The sequence below is a fragment of the Crassostrea angulata genome, chromosome 8, assembly GCF_025612915.1.
Source record: "Crassostrea angulata isolate pt1a10 chromosome 8, ASM2561291v2, whole genome shotgun sequence".
In the NCBI taxonomy this organism is placed as follows: domain Eukaryota; kingdom Metazoa; phylum Mollusca; class Bivalvia; order Ostreida; family Ostreidae; genus Magallana; species Magallana angulata.
Window position 1 is genome coordinate 21,433,392 of NC_069118.1, and position 23,155 is coordinate 21,456,546.

General features: G+C 33.3%; 1 protein-coding gene across 2 annotated transcripts; it reads left to right on the forward strand.

The window, feature by feature from the left end:
- Nucleotides 1–84: 84 nt before the first annotated feature.
- On the forward strand, nucleotides 85–22,380 carry LOC128161276 (uncharacterized). Of its 2 annotated transcripts, XM_052824529.1 has the most exons (19): nucleotides 85–232; nucleotides 3,870–4,821; nucleotides 6,033–6,234; nucleotides 6,540–6,760; nucleotides 7,128–7,291; nucleotides 7,398–7,842; nucleotides 8,233–8,472; nucleotides 9,408–9,458; nucleotides 10,692–10,902; nucleotides 11,401–11,575; nucleotides 11,963–12,202; nucleotides 12,357–12,429; nucleotides 12,554–12,699; nucleotides 13,775–13,967; nucleotides 14,249–14,399; nucleotides 14,632–14,781; nucleotides 14,930–15,036; nucleotides 15,287–15,379; nucleotides 20,521–22,380. In XM_052824529.1, exons 2-19 carry the CDS (start codon nucleotides 4,023–4,025, stop codon nucleotides 21,765–21,767), a joined length of 4,908 nt encoding a protein of 1,635 aa, XP_052680489.1. In that variant the 5' UTR covers nucleotides 85–232; nucleotides 3,870–4,022; the 3' UTR covers nucleotides 21,768–22,380. The 2 variants fall into 2 exon arrangements, with proteins under 2 accessions (XP_052680489.1, XP_052680490.1); XM_052824530.1 differs by lacking the exon at nucleotides 9,408–9,458.
- The last annotated feature ends 775 nt before the right edge of the window (nucleotides 22,381–23,155 follow it).

Below are 23,155 nucleotides of genomic sequence, written 5' to 3' on the forward strand. Positions count from 1 at the left end.
ACCGAGTTCGTCAAACTTGGCTTTTTTTGATTGGCTAATAAAAATTACTAGATCAGGGCCTCTTGCATTTCCGGTTTACAAAAATAGAAGTTGTGATTTCTCGCACTTCCTTCCGGAAATTTTTAGTTTACATGGAGATGGTGCGAAAGAAAGCGATGTTTTCACTTGTTTACAATTGTGTAAATAAAAAGGAGTTTATCAATCTCTTCAAGACGAACATATCTTACTAAAGGTGAGTGAAAGAAGATATGTGAGAAATTTTACTCATCATTACCCCTTCTTTTTGTGAATATTCCATATTTTTCATGAAAATGCTTCTTAGAGGGAGCTAACTCTTACACTAAGCATATTTTCTCGATACCGGTTTATATTAATTGAAATTCTACTAGAGGTAATACACGTTCACATTGTAAAATTTTTGAAAGTATATTATTTATTCAACCGTAAGACTATGTTAAACATTGACAAAACCTGAAGAGAGAGAGAGATTGAGAGAGAGAGAGAGAGAGAGAGAGAGAGAGAGAGAGAGAGAGAGAGAGAGAGAGAGAGAGACTATATATACAGATTGCATACAAAAAAATGTAACAAGACATAGGTATGCAGTGAGCCATGCATATAAATGAACAATATATTGCATGTGTACAATATATAGAATTGTAATACATTTACTTAGCAGTAACATGTATATGTACTATTATATATACATGTTTATTGTACCTACATTTTAAAAGCTTATTGCATGATATTAGATGGAGGTGTAAATTTGGAGTTACGATTATCTATCAGGCATACTGCTATAACATTTTTTAAAAAAGTGGACATATACTCAGAATATGAATCATTGTTGAAGTTTTATTTATCATTTAAGATGCTACATATTTAGTATAATACAGAGATGGTGAAATAGCCTAAAAATCTATTGAACAGCTCGAGTGTCCTACGAATTTTCAAAATGCCCAGGAATTATTGAAAATTTGCCAGCCAAGTAACTAGACTAAAAATAATACACATTAAAAATGTGAATATTATATTTATTGCTCAATAAGCCAACTCAGTCTGAAGAGTGTTCTTTTTTGACACTATGTCCGGCGGAGTTTTTATTAACTTTTACCAGACATTCACAAAAACTACCAGGGATTGCCTGCAATCTGTCACATTTTGCCAACTCTGTATATAGCTGCTTTAATAGCTGTACAACTTTCTCTTTAAAGTCACTTGGCTTCTGTAAGGTCATACTTTTTAAAGAGGAACAGGTTTGAGTTTATATTTCGGAAGATTTCCAAATGCTCTATTTATCTCAGTTCAACAAACCCACTTTATTTGTCTGTTAAACATGTTTAATTTTGGATCGAAAAAAAGTTTATCAGATGATTACAAAGGCATGAAACCCTATCAAAGTTGTTGACATAGAATTAAACGGCAGCATTTACTCGGGGTCATGAAAATTTCTGGCAGCCGATGTGTCAAGCACTTGATGTGGGTCCTTAATTTGTGTTAACTTTATTGAGATAACATTGAATTCTTTTTGTGTACTCTATTGATTTTAAATAATCCATGTTATCATTTTATTTTAAACATAGCTTCCCAGGTTTAAAATAATCTTCAGGAATATCTCTGAAATTCGGATACAAAATATTGGATTTATAACTATTGGTTCTGGTATTCTAAGTTAGTAAAATAGTGTTTTATTCATTACACAGTTGAATTACAGATAGCACTTTAATTGAGAACAGATTTTATTTTATGATAGCTGACATTTAATTAAGTCTTAAAAATTACCTCGATTGAAGTACCGGCCTCGATTGAAGTTCAATCAATTAATTTTTTTTTAGAATATTATTATATACCAGTATGTTTTGTATTTGTTGTTTGTATTCCAAATCCTATATTTATTTAAAATCTTAACCCTTAATTGTGTCACTGAAACACTATCATTATAATTTAAAAGCTCTACAGGCAAATTGGGTTTAACAACTTATCAACTTGAATTTTCCTATAGAGATATTGTTTTGTTACAATAAAAGGCATAAAGAAAATGCATGAAAAAACCCCCTCAAAATTTAGATGCCATTCATTTCTATACCTACTTATTAATTCTATAGAGTTAAATGTCTTTACTTTCCATTAGGAAATCAAATTATCTAAATGGGTTTTGAAATTTGAAAGGACTTAAGTGCTGCAGAGTACACTGGTGATAAGTCGTAAATAATGCTGCTGAAATGTTTAGAAAATTCTTATCCTTTCTTATATCTAATGCACTGAGGAAAAATATTGAATTTTTAACGTTTGTTATAAGGTTAATTTATTTACTGGACATGTAAGCTTTTACATGTACAACCTAACAAAATCAAATGATGTTTGAAAGATTCAATTAGCTTGTACAAAACGGGAAAGAAAGTGTGTTCAAGAAATGATTTAACATAAAGAGATAAATGTTTGTGCATACATGCTTGTGTACATTAGATTTAAAACCTGCACATTTGGTTTCCCACTGGCATTGAAGTTGACATTGCAAGTGCAGTGCATACATGTAAATGCTTACTTACTTTATCCCCGATGAAAACTTTTTAAGATTTCATTATTTTTACATTTGCATTTACACATAATAATAAATCTGTACTGAAATATTTTTTTAATACTGTATAATTATTTATATTCATGCATGGAGACAAATTTTCTGGGTTGCAATTTTTTCCACATGCAGGTAAATGTTTACGCATAATTTCATGCATTTGTTTTATGGATCCTAAATAAACAACATCCTTCATGATTTTTAGAAGATACAATTTACTTCATGGAGTGAGAGGTAACCACAGAGGCCACACAATTAAATGCTGATGATTGCAAAATTGAAAATAGATTCATAAAGTCCTATATAAAATAAAAGTCTAATTAAAAACTTAGATACGTCAAAATTTAATATATTACAATCCCTCTCATGAAAGTGTAGCATTAACTTTTTGTTAATACAATAAGTGCATGTAAAACTAGCTATCTATCAATAACCAAATAATATGGCCGAGCCGGTTTAAACATTACAGATATGTGTCAAAATTAAATTTCCATATTTCTCCCATTGAAAGTTGGAGGTTTTGGTGACACTCTGTCAAAGATAATATATGATAAATTGATAAAAGTCAGATAAATAGAAAAAGGAGAGACCCACACCGAGGACGTAGAACGTAGAGACTTTGAAGTCGCTGCACTAACAATGAGAGATCGAAAGAATTCTTTAATTCAACAGACACCCAGGAAACAGTACTACGTCCCTCCTTTTTTTTTTGCTGCATGCAGACCAAACTGTGCTGGGTCTCTCAGGGTCTCTGATAAATATTTGCTTTCAAGTACATTATTTATGAGTCGTTACTCAGAGAAGCCAAACAGTATATCGAGTGCTATTGAATTTTTGTAAATGTTCTTTTTTTTTATTTTCCCGAAAGTTTATTTTTCTTTAAAAAAGTTTTGAACAATTCCATGTTATCTGTTTGTCTTCTTTTTTTTTTAAAGCTAATGCTTTTAAAAATCTATAGTCATTAAATCATGCAATATTTTAAGACTATAGAGTTTTAATGTATAAGTTTTCTTTTAGTGGGTGCAGTTGTTTAGGATTGCAAGTGCGTGTTCACAGGGAATTTGGATTGTTTTCATTTGCAGGTTGTTTTGTATAAGCATGCAATAAGTAGGACCATGTTTGTTATCAATTTGCAGATTATGCTTAAATACTTTATTATTAGCATAATATGCAAATTTTGAACAAGGCAAGTCAGATATCAATAATGTACCGTTAAATACCTGGTTTAATCTAAATATGTCACTGTGATCGAAGAGGCTATATATATATATACATAAAATTTCTGTTAAATTCACAGATGTTGGCTTTCACTGTGCAGAGGATGTTACTGTACTAGCTGTTAAAGATCATGAAAAGAAATGAAGAATACCTAGACTTTTGCTGTTCTATGGGCCAGTTGATCAAAGCTTAAAGGTTATAGTTTTCTCCCTGATTATACCACCAGATTAAGATGAAGTTGGACAATTTCTTCGAAGATGAGGATGAAGAAGCCCAAGCAACAGAAATTGATCAAAAATATCAATTACGCAAACCGATTCGACCGTTTGTTTGTTCCACTCCTGAAGACTTTAATGAGGAGAAGGATTTCCTACTGAGGGAAATTTTCCCTGAAATTCACAAACTGTGCAAGTTACGAGGCGGCAACTTCCTGCCTTATGATATCCGATGGAATCCCAATGGGGATGAAGCGGCATCAGGGAACTTATTAAAACTGAACTTGGACTACATATCCAAGAGTTCTCCTTTCTTCATATGTCTTCTGGGAGAGAGTTATGGACCTTATCGATATATGGAGAAACCTCCTCTCCAGAAAAAAATTAGAAATGTGGAAGATCTTGATGATATGGATTGGATGGATAAAAATTATCTAATGGCTGCTTCAGCTGGATACACTTGGGTGCTACAAGAAAGCCATCAGAACACTAGTTTTACAGAGTTAGAGATAATTCAGGCGGCATTTCTCTGTGACAATCGATACTGCCATTTCTATTTTAGGCAACCGGAACATTTGGATGTGAAGTTTGGACATCTTTCAGAAGAGAGGAGAATTAAACTCAGCAAAGTCCATTTACCTGAAAATGAGTATGCTGACCTGAGTATTCGAGACTTGAAGCAGAGAATAGTTAAGAAAGCTCTTCCTGTGAAATATTACAGGACCAATGAAGAATTAGGTAGACATGTTATAAAGGACTGGACAGCAGTCATTGATATTGTGTACCCTGCATTAGAACATCCACTTTCCACCCTGGGTAAGATTTTTATCTGAATTACATGTAGATACAAGTAATGGTTTAGTGACAAAATATCAATTAAATAACTTAAAATTAATAAAAGAAACTTAAAATATAAACAGTTTAATACACCCCCTTTTTCCCATTAAAAAAAAAAAGTCAAACAAATCTTTGAAACCTGGAGACAAAAGTATAAACATGGCTATTGCAGGTAATAAATAAATTTGAATCAGATAAATCCTCATGTTTTTAAAACACAGGTACATTTTGGATATCAGATAAAACAGACACAAGAGTAATCCAAATATTTCAAACTCATAAAAATGCAGCATAGAGGTTTTATATCACAGATATTGGAGATACATGTCAATAAACTCTCATAAATTCTCACTTTTGGGCCAGTTATGATGGCTGATAACTGCCCAGCTTAAAGTGGGCCTGATTTATGAGCCCCTCTCCTCCAAGTGTTCATTGTAAGTGCCTCATGATCTCATTAAGTGTGTATATAACAACTTAAGTGCTTTGTTATGAGCTTGAAGGGATTACTTCCGATTGAGGAAAATCAATGTGATCTATGCTCTGTCTTTTAATGTTTTGAGAAAGATTGTCCTGCTAAATTCCTCTTTAATCAGCACAGTGTTTTGTAACACATTATTTAATAGCCTTTAGCTTGTAGACCTTTAGAAGTGCTATACTCTGATAGATCAAGGGAAAAAGTAGCAAGTCTTAATGAAAATAAAACACAATCAGATCGATAAAAATTGATTAATTGATCCTATGAGGTTAAAAGAAAATAAGAGGAGCGAATTAATCCCCATGCAATGTTGACATTATAAAAGCTTTTGGCGGTGACGATATTCCTATCCAAGTTTTGTCATTGATGTTAATTTGGAAAATATTCCTTAAGGGCTGAAGACATTTTGATAAAACTATCTTTGCATAAACATTCCAACAATATGTTTGTAGCCTAAAAGGTTTTAATAATCATCAATATTAGCAAATTCATGTTAGAATTGTTGATGCGGAAATGGTTGATCTCTTATAATAATATCATTTCTTCTTTTCTCTTAGTTGGTTCCCTTAACTTCCAACTTAGATATATAATGTAATGTTCATGCCATCTAATCAGATCAAATTCTTCAATCAATAATACATGATGTACGTTTATAGAAAAATCATCATTAAATTATCAAAGGACATGTAGGAATGTTTTTTTTTTCTTTTTCTAGAATCAGAGGAATACTGTGAGTGGGTTGCCAATGAAGTGTTTGCAGACAGCAGACGACATGTTTTTGTGACGTCTACTGATTTAAATCAGTTAAAACAGACAATGACATCATTTGCCCTGGAGGTGTTGGATGAAAATGTCTATGAAATAGAAGAAAAAATGGTGGATAAACCCTATTCAATTCTGAATTTGCTGAAAAAGAAGTAATTTCTTGTGATTGATTTTTAATGCAAGTTATATTGTTTAGAATATACACAGTTAACATACCAACAACATACTTGTAATATATTTAAAAAAAAATTGTGATACAAAGTACACCTCTTTCAAATCACTTAACATTATAACTACCAGTATATACAATGATACATGTATAATACTGCTTTTGCATTTTTCTGTGATTTTTACAAGATCTGTTGTATAAGGAATTAGCTTTTATAGAATACATAGAAAGTAATTGAAATCATTGTGTATGTGAAAAATAAGATTCAAATTATTTGTTGATTTGTAGGGAAGCTGTGGAAGCCCGCTACAAGTCAATTATGGTTGTCAATGGCGACAGAGGAAGTGGAAAAAGCACACTGATCAGCAATTGGATCCAGAAGTTCAAGGCCGAAAACCCAGAGGTCAAGGTCATATGTCAGTATGTGGGCTGCAGTGGGAGATCTGCTGACATCTCTGTATTCCTCAGACACTGTATCAAAGAACTTAGAGAAGAATACCTAAGACCAAGTAAATTAATCTTATCCTAAATTTTAGTGTGTTTTGAGGCTAGGGTATCATTTCCAAATTTTTGATATACAGTGTAACTTTTTCTTCTCAGTTATCATTTGGGTTTGGTTTTTTTTGCGTTTATTTGCCAATTTTAAATATGATATTAATCTTGTGATTCACCTATAAACAGATTATTATACATACAAGGTACTCTTACAAGAACCTTGTTACTGGACTATTAGAACACTGTTTTAAATTCAGTTTATGGACTTTAACAGATATATTACATGTATGAATTTAATAGCAAATTTACTTACTGTTTTTCATTTTATTTGAATGAAATACTGTATGTATATTAAAATCTTTATCATTGTTAATTTTGCAGTTGAGTGCTCTTCCTCAGAGGATGGAATGACAGAGGAGGATCAGCCCTGGACATTTCAGGAAGTGTGTCAGGCATTTGTGGCTGCTCTCTCTCTGGGTCCTGTTGTCATTGTCATTGATGGACTCGATGAGATCGGCAACACCCTCGGACTGACCATCAGACAAGTAAGCTTTCATGACCCTAATCACCGTCAATACTCTCAGTACTTTGATCTTGAGGGTCAGAATGGTTACAGCAGTGGCATTATCTGATGGTTTTTCTTCTTTGTAGGTTAAAGAATTAAAGTGGCTGCCCTTCCCTCTACCTCCCCACTGTAGACTTATTTTTACATCCTGTCGCTCAGATCTCACCTACCATTCTCTGTCAACAAGGAAAGACACAGTTATGCACACTGTTCCGTCATTCAATACTCCAAAGATACGGACAGCTTTCCTGGAAGATGCCATGCTTCAGCATTTCGACCACCTGAATGAAGAAAACATCCAACAAGTCCATGATATAAAATTGTCCCATAAGCCACTCTTTATGTCTCTGTTGGCAGGAGAAATGTGCTGCTTTAGTGTCTATATGGGACTGTTTGACTATTTGGAAGAGCTTGGGGAGAAAATATCTTCCCTGAGAGACTACTGTCTTCGGTGTTTTCAGCGATGGTCCCGGGAAATGAGTTGGACCAAAGAGAATCTCTATGGTGAAGTGGATGATGAAGATCAGTTAGGTAAGACAAAAGTGTGGATGATATGATACATGCACATTAAAATAAGTGAAGTAGAGATTTTACCTTCAAGACAATGTACAATCAGAGGTGCAAGTGATATGATACATTTACAATAAAAAGACAGTAAAAGATTTTGCTAAAAAAACAATTCATATACATGTATGATCTACAAAAATGGTTTTATCTTTATAAAAAAAAACAAAACCAAAAACAAATACACAATTTTGTTAGCATGAGGTTAAGAAATATGAAAGAATAGTAACAGCTGCATGTAGCTTAAATTATATTATCTGATTACTTGAACATGATACATTGTACATTAAAAATAAAATAGAAGTTAATGCCTACAAGTGCAAGTGTACTGAAACTGAGAATTACCAATTTTGACAGAACTGGAAGGCTGGATCCCTGATACTCTACGTCTGCTAGCCGTGTCCAGGACCGGCCTGTCCCAGGGGGATATCTTCACCCTGCTGAGGGGCCTGGGATACAGGAACAGCAAGGAGGTCAGGAACTTCCAGTGGCTCCAGTTCTGTACCTGCTTCAGGGACTGGGTGTATGAGCTGCCCAGCGGACAGATACAGTTCTCTCACCAGCACCTGAAAGAAATTGTGGAATATGTTCTACTGCGTAAGTATAGTCAAAATGTGCTCTCTCATATAAAAATTGAAGTAATTCTCAGGGAACCATGATTGTACATTTTAAATTATATAAAAGTTAAGTTACGTACAATAGCACTCCAATCGGGGGAGAGTATACTCTCAAATAATTGATTTAAATTTCTACAAACTTTGAAAAGGACATTAGATTTGCTTAGCTTTAGTTTTGTGTTTTTGTTTTAGATCTTGTCCCAGAATGAATATAGAATTTCTGATCTTTGTATAGAGAGTGTTTTTTGGTAGGTTAATCAGCAAACCTTCCCTAATCCCTGTTTTATAATCATGGCCATGCTAATGTCTGAGTGCATGCATGGTAAGACATCCACTGCAAAAAGAAGCTGTTTTCATTGCATGTTTGTTTTGTTCTTATGGAACTGATGTTAATTTTTTATTGTAACCATGCAGTGTAAATTATTATTCCTAAGATTGGAATAGATGTTAAGTAATGGAATGCCAAGAAAATGAATTAAATGCATAACCTGCTCCAGATCCATAACTGCATGAATCATTCCTCTTTTTTTTTTTGCACTGAGCTAGTACATCAATATGTGTATTAATGTCCATTGTTAAATATATAATAGTTTGTTACCTTTCTTTCAATTTTAAATGTTTAAAGTAATGTTTGCAAGCAAACAGAACCATATTTCTCATCAAACTTTAATTTATTATATTTAAAAACATGTAGTTGATACAGGCACAATTTTCATAAAAGTAAATTTTTTTTAACCATAATATATAGAAAGACATACAAACAAAATGGATGAAAAAGTTAAAAGTTGTATAGCTTTGAAATGGTCATTAATTTATTTGAATACATTAAATTGCTATGAAGTTCAGTAAACTTGTACTTGTGTCAGAGTATTTTATATCAGCTTTATGTTTTCTGACCTTGAAATGTGATTTTAGGAGGTGCGACCAAAAAGGATGTTAGTCCACGCCGTAAAACGGCAGTACTCAGTAGGTTGACCTTTGACCTAATGCCCTAATTATTGTGTGATTCATTGATTAATTATTAATATCTTATTTTGATAATGCCAGCTTTTGTATTAACTTTTTTTCCTGCCAGTACTAATGATATTGTGACCCACTGAAATAGACCTTTGAAATTCTATCCCCAATTTATACCCAATTTATTTCAATCTGCTAAAAATGAGATGGGAATAATCTTGATATATTAATAAAAGATGATTGCATTTGGTGAACTAGTAGCAATTTAAAAAAACCCCAAAAAACTGATGTACATCTGCTTTTAGATATTTTAGCCTAAATATTAATGACTGAATAATGACATTTTTTAATTCTGCATTTTGACCATAGTGATTATGTCAATTTTTTAATTTGAATTTCTGCTCCCATATAATATGCAGACCGTTTCTGACAAATCTTATTTTGGAACCACAGAATGTCAATATATATATACAAATTTGTTTTTTTATCTGAGTCTCATTTCCTCAACATTGTCCTACAGTTATTTAATCAGCTTTATACATGTACTGGTCCATGCATACCCATGTATTATACATGTATAGCTGGTACTTGATTTGCCCATGTTCCCATACTTTACTATCTTGTACCTTATTTCTAGTATGCTTATTTTCACAATGCTTGTTATGTCAAACACATAATTGTGTAGTATATGTTTAAATATTTTAATTGTTCTTAATATCAAAGGCATTAGAATTTTGCTTTTTTATAATTTTCATCTCAGGTTTTAGTGTAATTGTATCTATTTTTTTTTGTACTTTTTAAATGACACTTTAAATCACGTCACACTTGTCCCCATTCTACCCACAGCAATCACATAATCATTTCATAAAACACTGTTTTATTTGCAAATGTATGCTTTGATTAATAAAAAGATACTTATCAATACATGTATTGAGTTATTTGCTAATTTGATATATTAAGTAAACAAACAAATCAAATTTGACACTTGTAAAAGCTGAAATGCTAAGATTCTGTCAGTTCAAGAAGTACTAGTGTGTATAGAAAAGTTACCATAGATTTTTAATTTTTAACCGTGTTGAATTTTTTAGTGACACAGAAACAGTAGAACTACATGTATTTCATTAATTTGTACATGTATAAAGTTTTCATCGCATGATATTACAGTAAATTAGTACTTTTTAGGTTATTTCAAACGACTTTTACATGCAAATTATAAACCATGCATTATTCCTGTACAAACAGATTCCCTGAAGGCTGGCAGTGGTTCTGGAGAGGTGGCCTCCACTGGTGAGTCGGAGAAAGAGTGGAAGGGGCAGAAGAACCGCTTCCACAAACAACTGGCTAAGTACTTCCTCAGACAGCCATTCAGCCAGCGGGTCCTTGAAGAGTTGCCATGGCAACTGCTGATGTCAGGGGATACAGACACTCTGCTGCAAGTTCTCAACGATCCCTTGTAAGTGGAAATGGAAGTTCATGCTCATGTAACATACAACAGAATTTGTGGCAATGTGGTATTTGGGTTCAAATGGACACTTAGATTTTTTTTTTGCAGGTTTTTAAAATTTTACTTCATTTGCAGCTTTGTATATGATGTACTAGTTTGGAAGTTATTTATTTTTGGAACAGCCAAAAGAATTCCACAAAAATACTTGTATAATATATCATAGACAATATTGCACAAAAGTCCTGCGATATGGTATAATTATTATGCTATCTTTTGAAAGAGTAAATCTCAACAAATTTTTCAACCATAACCATTGTAATTTACAAATCTATCTATCAGTTATTATTTTTGCTGTCTCATTAGAAGATTTTTTGAAAGTAAATGTTTTTGAAAGTCTGGTATATAGGCATGAGTCTAAAATTTTCTTAAAATAAACCTAACCTGTACTCACTATTGGTTTTTTAAGAGAACCAAGCAGTTACCCATCTCATTTTTGCTTCCAAATAGGATGATTGAAGGCTTTCTGGATGACAAGAGACAGAACCCTTCAAACAAGCTGGATCTGGCCTTTTTCTGGTCACTGGTGAAGGAGGAGGGCAAGGATGTTTGCACCATGTACCAGAAACTTCTGATACGACTTGGAATAATGGAGGAAGAGAGGGAGGAGATCTACATAGAACAGGTTAGGCAGCCATTGGCAGGCTTCACGCTCTTGGCCTATACATTTAGTTTCAGAATTTCTGACATTGCATTACTTCAGATCTATATATGCATTGAAACTGTGCATTAGCCAGGGACGTACAAAGTATAAAAACACCTGCAAAAGCTGGTCATACTTAGGTTGTAGTTTACATGTCCAAATTAACTAAGTGCTTTTGTTTTGCATATTTTCACCTTGATTAAGTGTTAATTGATCATCCTAGCTAGTACTGTATGAAATTTACCAAATTGTTAATGAGAACTGATGAAAACTTTAAATTAATCACTTGGAAACTTGACAGAGTTTCAATTTATATTGACATACTCCATGATATAGTAATAAGACTAATTATCATTGTGGTATATTCAGAACGGAGAAGATCTAGAACTGGATAGTGTTACGAGCGAGATCTCATCTCACGAGGACGAGACAGTGGCGTCCTCCAGAGAGAACATGAACATTGTGGTCCCCACCATTGTGACCTATCCCCCCCACAGGGAGCTGTCTGCTGTGACCGAGGAATCCATAACCAGCAGCATGGGGGTCAGGTCACCCCAGCGGCATAGACTGGAGGAGACGGTCATAGAAGAACCAATCAATGAGGAAAAGGTCAGTTATGATCCGATTAAATGCTTTCATGCTCAGCTCCATACTGAAATATGGAGGTTAGTAAACTAATAACATTAATTTGATATGAATTTTTATCCATGAAAATCTTTGTTTTTTTATTCTGTATCATTGATTTTGATTTTTAATTATCCAGGAGAGTAGAAAATCAAGACCAGTGGATAAAAATAGTGCTGTGTTTTTGACAGAAACAAAAGCTGAAACTCCAGGTAAAAACTCTAATACTAGTATACACAAAGTTTCTATTGATTAGTTGTTATTTGACACAAATGTGGTTGTCAGGTCCATCTATTTTGTCTGTTATAAGAGCTCTTAAATCTCTCTTTTTTCAAGGAGCTGATTCACCATTGTTGTATCAGACCCATGAATTGTGTAACACAATCAAGATCGCCTGGCTTATCGCAAACTTCCTAAGAGATCTTGGTCATGAAGATGTAACAGAGAAAGTTTTGACAGCCTTAAACAAAAAGCTAGTGAAGGTAATAATAAAATTTGAAACTACAGTTTTGAGCTTAATGTACATGAACTTTGGACGTTTTTAAAACTTGAGATAATTTTTCTTGTTTGCTAATGAATAAAGGCAAATTGTTTCACTGCTTGTATTTTCCTTTATCATATTGTTATGCTACTCAAGTGTTATGATATTGCTATTTGCTCACATGTATTAACATACACACATTTCTTTCTTTATCACCATTAAGAGTTATTCAAAACAGCCTTTTACACAGAAAATATGCATTGTGATTCATTCATAAAGAACACATATATAAAAGAATAGTTTGATAACGAGTTATGACAGGGTCCCAATATTTTCAGAAATTGTAATAATATGTTTGTGAATTATGGAAAAAAACATGTATAAAGTAACAGTTTTTTCTTGTACATTTAACAATCTGTGCATCCTATACTTTGCTTTTATATTTGATTTTTATTTTGATAAAAATATTAAGGTTAACATTTCATTTGTTTATGTCACGTTCACTTTAGAAATTATTTAAGTTGTATAAAATTGTTACGTTAACTTATTCCATGTTTAAAATTTCAGATTTATGGAGTAAGCAATGGGTTTTTTATTTGGAATTTGTTGCATTGCATGAATGCAAAATCAAGATACCACGCTTATACACATATTCATCCCAGAACACAGAATTCATGCTTGTGCTTTAGATAAAATATACCATTAGTTCTGCTTTAAAACCCCCGAAAAATCCTTGAAATAATTTGTAGAGTAAGTGGTAAATTGTTTTTGCCGTGAGGAGATAACAGAGCTCATTAGTTTTTAGGCATTTGTATTTATGAATTATACACAACGGCATGTACATATCGTAGACCCGTATAACTATATGAATGTGGTATTTTGTTTTCGTTAAGTATTTATAAAAATCGAAATCCTCTACATTTTTTATGCCCGAGTCGTTTGTATATGGATTCAAAACACTTTGCACAGTAAATCATATAATCCTTTTTTAAAAAAAAATCTTATAATGACATATCAATACTTTAACTTAAGATGCTTTTTTCAAGAAATAACTACAAACTTTCTTTGACTCTTAGAGCTACCCTCTTGAACACGATGACATGTTAATCCATGCCAGAGTACAAGAAGCCCTGGGAATGTACTGTCAACAGAGAGGAGAGTCGGGGCTCTCACAGAAACACTTTACCAAATCTCTCAGGATCGTCACCGATCTGTCGGAACTAGACGAGGAATCCTCACTCAACTTCCTAGAGCTAGAGAACCTGAAGGGTATAAAAATCATAGTCATTCCGTTATAATATAAAAAAAAATAATATTTATTTCCTTTATAACTAACAAAGAATATTCAAAATCAATGAATGGATGGCTTATACTGTGTGCTAATAAACTTGAATCAACTTTACATGTACATATCCACGTTAGGTAGTCTTAAAACATTTAAGCAATAGGGAAAATATAAATGGGTATGTATAAAGCATGTTTTCACACAAGAACATGAAAATGAGTTTTACTGTACACATGCACATTTATGTTTATTTCTTTCATATTAGGTAAACTTCTTTCCCATCTGGGCAGTCTTCGGTTGAACGAAGGTTTAGTGGAGAGTGCAGAAGATCTATTGACAGAGGCACGTGATGCCGTTGAAACCAGCGGCAATCTGACAGCCAAAGCAACAATCTTGTACAACCTAGGACTCCTAAGGTCAGGCGGTATTACAATTTTACATTCAAGAACTGTTGAATTTAACATTCAAATTTCATTTAAAACACCTAAATACCTGTATATATATATAAAAAATCTTTATCTTTATCAAGATTAAAATCGTCTGGACTGTCCATTGTAACCAAGATTGATATTCTCAAATGTAATCAAACAAAAATGTTGTATCGGTTTATATAAGGCATGCATTATATAAATGATATTTTACCCTTAGAATGCAGCAAGAGGACTTCATTTTGGCTGAGTCCAGCCTTCGCCAGGCACTAAACATCAGGGAGCAGTGGTTTGGGAAATCCCATCCCTTGGTCGCTGAAGTCCTGTTCGCGCTGGCTCAGCTCATGGGGAACCCGGATAACTACCGCGGGTAAGAAACGTATTACACACACGCACAAACATGCATGCATATGCATCATATTTATAAATATTCTGAGAATTGTTCTGAAAAAAAAATTAAAAAAGAAAGGTTAAATTCTGTACAGACATTTAAAATCATTTACAAACTGATCTTGCAGGTTTGACAGAGGTCGCTCGGAGGGCGTTTACAGAAAAGTTCTTAAGATCAGAGAGGATTGTCTGGGAAAGGACCATCCCGCTGTAGGGGATACACTGTTTCAACTAGGTAACAAACTTTTACCTGTGTCTTTTTAAACCCAAACACAGAGCATTGATGGAATACCGTATATAACGTTATGCAAATGATGTATCTTTGCAAATCATTTATTTCTTGTCATATTTGATTCAGTTTATGATCAAACAAGTGTCTAGGAGATTTTATTTGTGTGTGTGGATAAGAATGTCAGTTTTTTGTATGTGCCGCTTGATTTCACCTTTTACTTTTTTAAACTTATTTGTGCAATAATTTTCTGTAGGAAAACTTCTACAAGAGGAAATCAACTATGCAGCAAAGTGCGAAGCTGTGCAGCTGTTACGTAGAGCACTAGACATAAGGACAACCAAACTAGGTAAGTACTTCCTTTATTTTTTTTTTCATTTTGATTGATGGAGTCATGATGGAATAATAAGAACGCGCTTCTGTGAATTCTTTTGATTTTACCCCAAAAGGAAAACGTTTTAATGAAGGAATAAAGGAACTTACAAATATTAGCAGTGAAGCAAGACTTGATGGTTTCCTTGTAAAATTAGAGTAATGCAAGACACATCCCCAATTAAAAATATTTGTTTTCGCATCTATTTCCGTGTATGAGAAAATTCTTAATCACAATCTGCAATTTTTTTGTTCCCCAAAAAGTTGATGTACTTTACTTTAAAGAAAATAAAAAGATCTCCTTTACATGTATCACATAACAGACTCATTATCCATCAGGTTATCTTCAAAGGTTTATTCACTTTTTGAAAACTTGGTTATTTGTACCCATGTCGGCCAAAGCTATACTTTTAAGATCATTTGTATGAAGTTTGCCACTTGCAGTTTCTTTTCATCTCTCAGAGTAGATTTTGCCAAACCATGGTACTATTTATCGTCCAGTGATTAGAAACATTTCCGTAGAATTGACTTTCTACTCAACGTAAAAACATCATTGATTTGTGCTTTCATTATGTCGCGTCGTTCGTTTGTTTTTTGGCAGTTCAAATTGTATAGAGAGTTATCTGGGATATCCATGAGGATCAATACATTAAACTTTAATAGGACTGCTCATGTTACTGCTCGGGACAGGCAAATTATCAGCGTGGCTCATTAATGGCAAGTTATATTTGGTTTTCTATTAAGCTAACGCTGATTTCCCCCTTTTAAAATAGGAGAGCGAACAAAAGATGAATTGAGAAAGTACTGCCATGTTCGGCTTTTATATTTTAAAAATGTATTGGACTTATACGTACATTTTCCAAACAAAGCCTTGTTTAAGAGAGGGAGAAAAGGATTTAAATGCTGCCCAATTTCTCATTGATTGTTTGATACCTGAGATATACAGCGTGAAATTCTCGGTAGTTGTCCCATTGTGAAAGTGTACACTACATATGTTTGAAGTTCTCGGAGTTTAAAGATGGTTGTACATGGATGTCGTTTGCAAACAAAAAACCAACGTCCAGGGTATTCTTTGACAACCGCTCTAAATCCGTCGTTACAATGAATGCCTCACATATGTTATAACTGCGCTACAACCCAAGACTTGCTCTCGGTTTCTTTCGAAAGTGTACATTCATGGAGTAGACTTATTTGTTATTGCCAGGATTAAAGGTAGCAATCTTGGCTCTACGAAAAATAAAAGATTCGAAAGAACAATCCCTGGAGAGATGTTATAAACTAGATTTATTTAATATTTGTTTGGAAGTTTGAATCACTGAGTGACAATATAAAGAAAATACCTTAAGGCTGCTTGGTAGTAGTTTTGACCCGAAGGTTAGAGTTAACCGTATGGTGACTGGGATTAAATGCACGAGAAGCGAGGATAATGCCACTGTTACTGCAGAATGTCTAGGGATTAATGGATAATCCTCTAGTCCGACATCATAAACTGTACGATCGATCAGCAAATATGTTTTGCGATTAAGTTTTGTGATTTTTTCTCCACTTCTATTCAAGTACATTTCCACGAGCTGGATTTCAATTTATACAACAGTTTTATTGAGAAAGAGGAGAAATATGAAAGTAAAACGAGTTAGAATTGCGGAACCTGGGCAATATATCACAACAGGAATCACACCTTTTATAGAATATAAGCAAGACAAACATGAAGAAGTTATTGCCAAGCCGCCCGTTTCATGTCTGAAAATGAGAAAAAAGGAACATCCTGATCAAAGGGAATGCAACGATTCTGATTTGGATTATAAGAAATCGTTTGGTATGTTAAACAGTTTGGTAAATAATACCGCGATCTGTCAAAGATATGTCAAAGATCAACGCAATGCATAAGTATCACATAATAAGGATATTATCTCTAGATATCCTGATATCGATTAAGACGAAACGCTCTGATAATAGGTAGAGTATAAGTGCATGTTAATGTCAAAGAAAAGCCTGTTAATTATCATGTCTTATTTCATGATCTCTTCAATACGCAAAACACCTATATATGTGTGTGTTAAGAATATGTTTTTCAATAGAAAAAAACAAGCTATATAATTAACACTACACAATTTAAGTCAGAACTGAAACCCCCCAGAGAGCTTGGCTTACGTTTATTAAGCTTGCATTTGATAGAACATTTTTATTTTCCCATAATTCAATTACAAAATTGAAAAGAATTTAAAATCGAATAGAATTGGATGTAATAATGTCGAGGTCATCCATGTCAACTTTTCAGAAATATCAGCTAAAATTGCTTTCTAGGCTGTAAGTTGAAATTGGAGAATAAGAGTGATAGTGGGGACAATTTTATCATCTAAACGGTTGAAGTATACTTTATATGGGTGACATTTTCAATTTGGATGACTCTTTAGGTATGATTTATGAGTTTGAAATGTTTACTTAAACCTGCACCAAAGATACATAAATATGCAGGAAATACATTGAAATTGTAAACTTAAGAGAGCACCCATCGTGAGGACATTATAGGGGACAACTCGAGGAGATTAAACCAAGTAAATTCATGAAAAGAAATGAAATTAACTACATTGTACTGTAAATTCCTAATTAAAAGTGAGGAATTAATTTTCGCGTAAAGGAATCTACAGTATATTACCCCTTTGTTACTGGGATCAAAGACATATAGTATAATAGGTTATTCAAATATTGTATCGGAAATAAAGCTTTGCATATCTTTCGTAAGCACAGCGAGGGAGACATTTTATTTTTTTCTGCATAGTTAATTATTAAACGATGGTTCTGTTTGTTTATCAACATTGATAAATAATAGGCATATTGTGTTTTTAAAGAGTTTTATTATCATTTTTTATTTTTTGTGAATGATATTATTCGTCATATTTCACAAGTCCGACGTTTACTGTCTGATGTTTGAAAAGAAAGAAAGTGTATTTACTTGCACTCAGACTGATTCAGAATTGATTTATTGTGTATGTTTCTGTAGCAAGATCCGATGAAAAGTTGAAAGTGATTCTTTTTTCCCCTGACTTTTATTAGTTCCCAATCTTTTTTACGTCGTAATCCTCCCTTCAAATTAAATACCTTACCCCCTCATCTTTCTTTATATCATACTTGTCTGTACCGTTCATTTCCAGTTGTATTGTCAAATGAACAATTAACGTATCCCGTTACATGATCAATGCATTATGCGTTCTTTCTTGTATAGAAATTTAAATATTTATGTTCATCAGTTTACCATTATATTCCCTCCCTAAGATCTCCTTTACTACACAGTTGACTGTGTTGGCTCCGTCAATGGTTTGTTCGTCCAATAATTAATCTTGCCCGATTAAGTCATGGAGTAACATTTAAATCGAAATCTTTGGATAAAGCAGAAGGACTCGCGTTTCTATGTGGATAGAATGCCAGATTAGAGGGACATACACCACTTGAGATTTGCCAAAAAGCATTAAGGGGTCATAGATGGTCGCAATGGACATAACCGTTAGCGGGAGAATATGAGGAATGGATTTTAAACGCGTAGTGACTGTTTAAGTTGGCTGAATTTATATATGAACGTTAAGGATGTTATACAAAATTATTAGAAGAGGGTTGTAGAGATATTTATTAGGTTGTGAATTGTACCTTCATATTTCTTTGGTGTCTCTACTGTAAACTATTATCATGAAATTGCTCCCTCGTATCCAGGAGAATGTGTTAAAGCTGCAAGGTATGTGTATGTGTAATCTTAACTTGGGGATAGTGCTGATTGTGAAATCTTAATGAGTTTATGAACACCTTTAAATTGAAACTGTAGGACCCCTTATTGTTGTTCCTGTTATTGTAATACTTGAATTGATGTGTAAATCTATGGTAAATTTATGTTTGATTTTTTTAATGATATGATTCTTTGAAAATATAAACAATATTGGATTGATTTAATAGTAATTGCAAGTTTGAAAAAGTCAAAATTCGTATTTGTTTATCACATAAGCATTTTATATCATAGATTGATTACCAAATATGTCACTATGTAGTTTAGATGAAAATAATTTTATGTGCATTTTTTTCATGTAATCAACATGTTAAAGTGTTTAAAAAAGGCCATTTTGAAACAACAATTGTAATCTAAGTCTTGGGAAATGTTACATTAAGTCAGGTTGTTAATGGAGCTGTATGGACTAACGAATCATCGTTAAAATAATGCATATATAAAAATTGATTTCAGTATGAGATTTCCTTTTAACCTTTGTATTTTTATTACTAATTAGAACCGATGAAATTCTTGTAAAATTATAATTGAACGTTAACCCCCTTTATGCATATTAAATTATTAGTTAAATCATATTGATAAACAACTCCTACATATACATATTTTGAATCCATCAACATCATTTGAAACTCTTTTGGAAACCACCTTTCTAGATCTTATCACAGAGGTTCAGTTTTATGGCCAGGTCGGCGCATTTGTGACATAGATTTAATTGACATTGATTAGTTTTCAAATTTATCTTTGTTTCTTATCTTCTTGTTTTAAAAGTCTGGCTTCACCTTACCGATATGAATCGACATACAGTAAATACTTTGATATGCATATGGCCTTCTGTTACTTCTTTTACTGTTCGTGCTGAGCTTAGCATATTAAATGAACATTTCTTTAGTTTTAATTTCAATAGAATCATGCTTAACAATTCTGTTAGCTCCAAGGACAGATTTTTAGATAAATATGCCACGTGTATTCGAGTTTCAGCCAAGATGATTTGTTTTATTGAAACATTCACGATGATGATGCTGTTTGAATTATTTCTTTACACACTTATATGTTTGAATGCAAAGTACGATATCATATATTTATGACACAATGACATATTATTATTTTTTTTTTGCTAAATGAATATGATCATGTCTACCCTTTCATTATAGTGAATTAATTTGGAAAAGAGCAATTTATTTGTGCAAATATACCAGTTTTGCAACGATATCAGATAAAAGAAAAACTATTTCTCGATACATGTAATACAAATACACAGTCTTTTCAGTAATTCTGAAATTTACAGCATTTTTGTTCGTTATTAAAAAATCAACAGCTTAATATCATTTTTTTTTTACTTATCTTTGTAGGCGGTGATCATATAGACACTAGGGCGGTCCGACATTATTTAAGCCAGCTGGAAATTTCTCTTAAAATGGGAAAATACGAGTTTGGTCCGGCCAGATTAACAGACACGCGGACAACAGACAGGCCTTTTAGCAAACTTTCGTGGCGGGAGAAAGATCTCGCAAACATTGATAAAAGGTCAAAGTCAAGAAGTGCTAGTCGTAGTTCAAACTCCGTATTGAGATCACGACCTTCTAGTTACAAAGAAGAACACGGACAGTCGCTGAGTCGTTATAGCAGTGTAAGCCATCTTAGTGCTTCGGAGAAATTATTAATGGATGCGGATCGTCCAAGATTGCTCCATCGAGATTACATCGATCGAAAATTGAAAGTATCCCCTCCTTCATCTGAAGTGCATCAAACAAAGCGTCTAGTGACTGTTGAAATAAAAGTAGACGACGATGTTGATAGATCAGGGGATGTTGAAACAAGAGAAGCAGAACCTCAGATAGATAGCTTTGGAGATGAAATTCGTCAAACAGACAGTTTAAATGTTGGACAAGAAACCAAAAGAGCTCAATTTGCTGAACACGCTGATAGTGGCCCTGTTAAATTGTTCAAGCGATATAGCAGTGCCGGGAGTTCCAGGTCGTCCGTGTCTCGACACAACGAACGAAGTCTGCTTCGTGGAAACAGTGCTAAAAGTAACCAAAGCTCTCATATAACCGGATATAGCTCAAATTCGCGAATGAGTCTAAGAAGTGGTTACTCGCGACGGAGTGTTGTAGGTCCACATGCAATTACACCAGGTAACACCCAGTCGGTTACAACTGGACCGAACTCGACACTGGACAGTCTTATTGCTAGATCACCACGTGACATGAGCCGGACCATCCACCATCGATCTGCCTGGTATCATGTACCAGGTCGATATGTCACCTCAGAAAAACCGTTCCCACCAAAGCGTTCTCAAAAAACCTCGGAAGCAAGGGAATTGGAACATCGCCTTCTAACCAGCAGAAAATCGAACAGAGAATCTAGTAAAACTTTATACAGGAAGTCTCCTCCCAAAATAAATAAAGCGAAATCCTTCACGTCAAGAGACATAAACAAAGAATTTGGAATGACTGTAAAGGGAATTGGTCCTGTGATTTCCAATGGGTATTACAGCAATCCCCCACATGACTATGCTGTAGAGTCTTACATTGATTCTGAAAATGAACACCATAATACAACGGTGAAATTCAAGGAAGCCGTTTTTGTTGAATAGAAATATGATTAGGGATATTTTTAGTAATGTACCCATTATATTAACTATTCGCGCATATAGATTATGTCTGTGATCTTCAATAGAATAAATTAAACTATCTTTTGTAATATATTTATACATGCACATAAGCATTTCTTAATCAGTAATTATTATCATAGGATAAGTAATGTTTTCTGCACAAAATTTTAAGCTAAAAGTTAAAATGTTTGGATCGATTTGTGTTGTTCAATTTCTTGAATCTGATTTTGATAAACTTTGCTTACACTCTTGATTGTGTGTTGGTGTATTTAAAAAGACGAAGCAAAAATTCGATTAAAAAAAATTCAATTGCGGTTGACTCGTTATACATGCATACAAAACAGAAAGCAAGAAACTTGTTGAATTTATTTGTTGAATTATTATTTGTTGTTACTTGGAGAACGTTAAAGTACATGTATCAAGTCTTGATTCTTAACGGGAATATTTTATTGAGAATCATATTAAATGATTGTCACACAATATATATGTGTCTTTCCTAAAAGATGTTGCTTTTTTTTCTTAGACAATAATTGCACTGTAATCAGTTCGCCGGCATATATCTATATTTTAATAAATTAAATGGATTGTCAAAGTCGGTGTTTTTGTTGTTCTCGACTCACACATATATATTATAGCCAGCAAAAAATTAAATAACTTGCATAAAAAGAGGTATATTTGCAACCGATATACTTAATGTAGAGTGCAAAAGGTTGAAAACAGTTGCTAAACATCTTCAGATATAGTAATTTAAAGATAATATTTGTTTTGCTAGAATAATAGTGCTATTGCTCAGTTGTTTAACTATGATGAAAACATTATCAATAAAATAGAAATTTGAGCATGCAAATTTATGCAAATGTGTAAACATTTATAGTTACGTTGTGATGATCAAATATTTCTGATAACGGCCAAACACACGTTCCTAATCTTACAAACTCTTCAATTTTAACGGAAGAACCCCGAATAAAATGATCATAACAGTCTAAAATTCATTTAAAGAAGATGTCTTGAAATGATGTCAAGTTGAGTTGTGCTCTACAGCACCATGATAGTGTTTAGCTGAAACACTTAATAAAAATCTTGTATAAATTGCCTGTGTAAACAGACTTATTGTTTAGAATAATGCATTGTCCACTGCAGATGTGTTTTAATCAGTTTGAAATATGAAAACCAACACCCATTGTTTTGCTGCGTAACTTACAAAACACCAGTAAGAGAAGCAACACCAACAAAAACTTGCAGTCCAAAGTGTAGCTACTTCAAATTGACTGTATTAATTCTACAATTTTATCAGAATCATGAAAATAAGTCTACAAAAATATTTCTTTTATCATCTACGTGTAGGATATGAAAGATATATAAACTGAATG

Bases quoted from the DNA above. Each gene is read 5' to 3' on its own strand.
- LOC128161276 (XM_052824529.1), top strand. From the start codon at position 4,023: ATGAAGTTGGACAATTTCTTCGAAGATGAGGATGAAGAAGCCCAAGCA. The intron at 7,292-7,397 runs GTAAGCTTTCAT...TCTTCTTTGTAG, and splicing joins TCGGACTGACCATCAGACAA to GTTAAAGAATTAAAGTGGCT. The intron at 11,576-11,962 runs GTTAGGCAGCCA...TGGTATATTCAG, and splicing joins AGGAGATCTACATAGAACAG to AACGGAGAAGATCTAGAACT.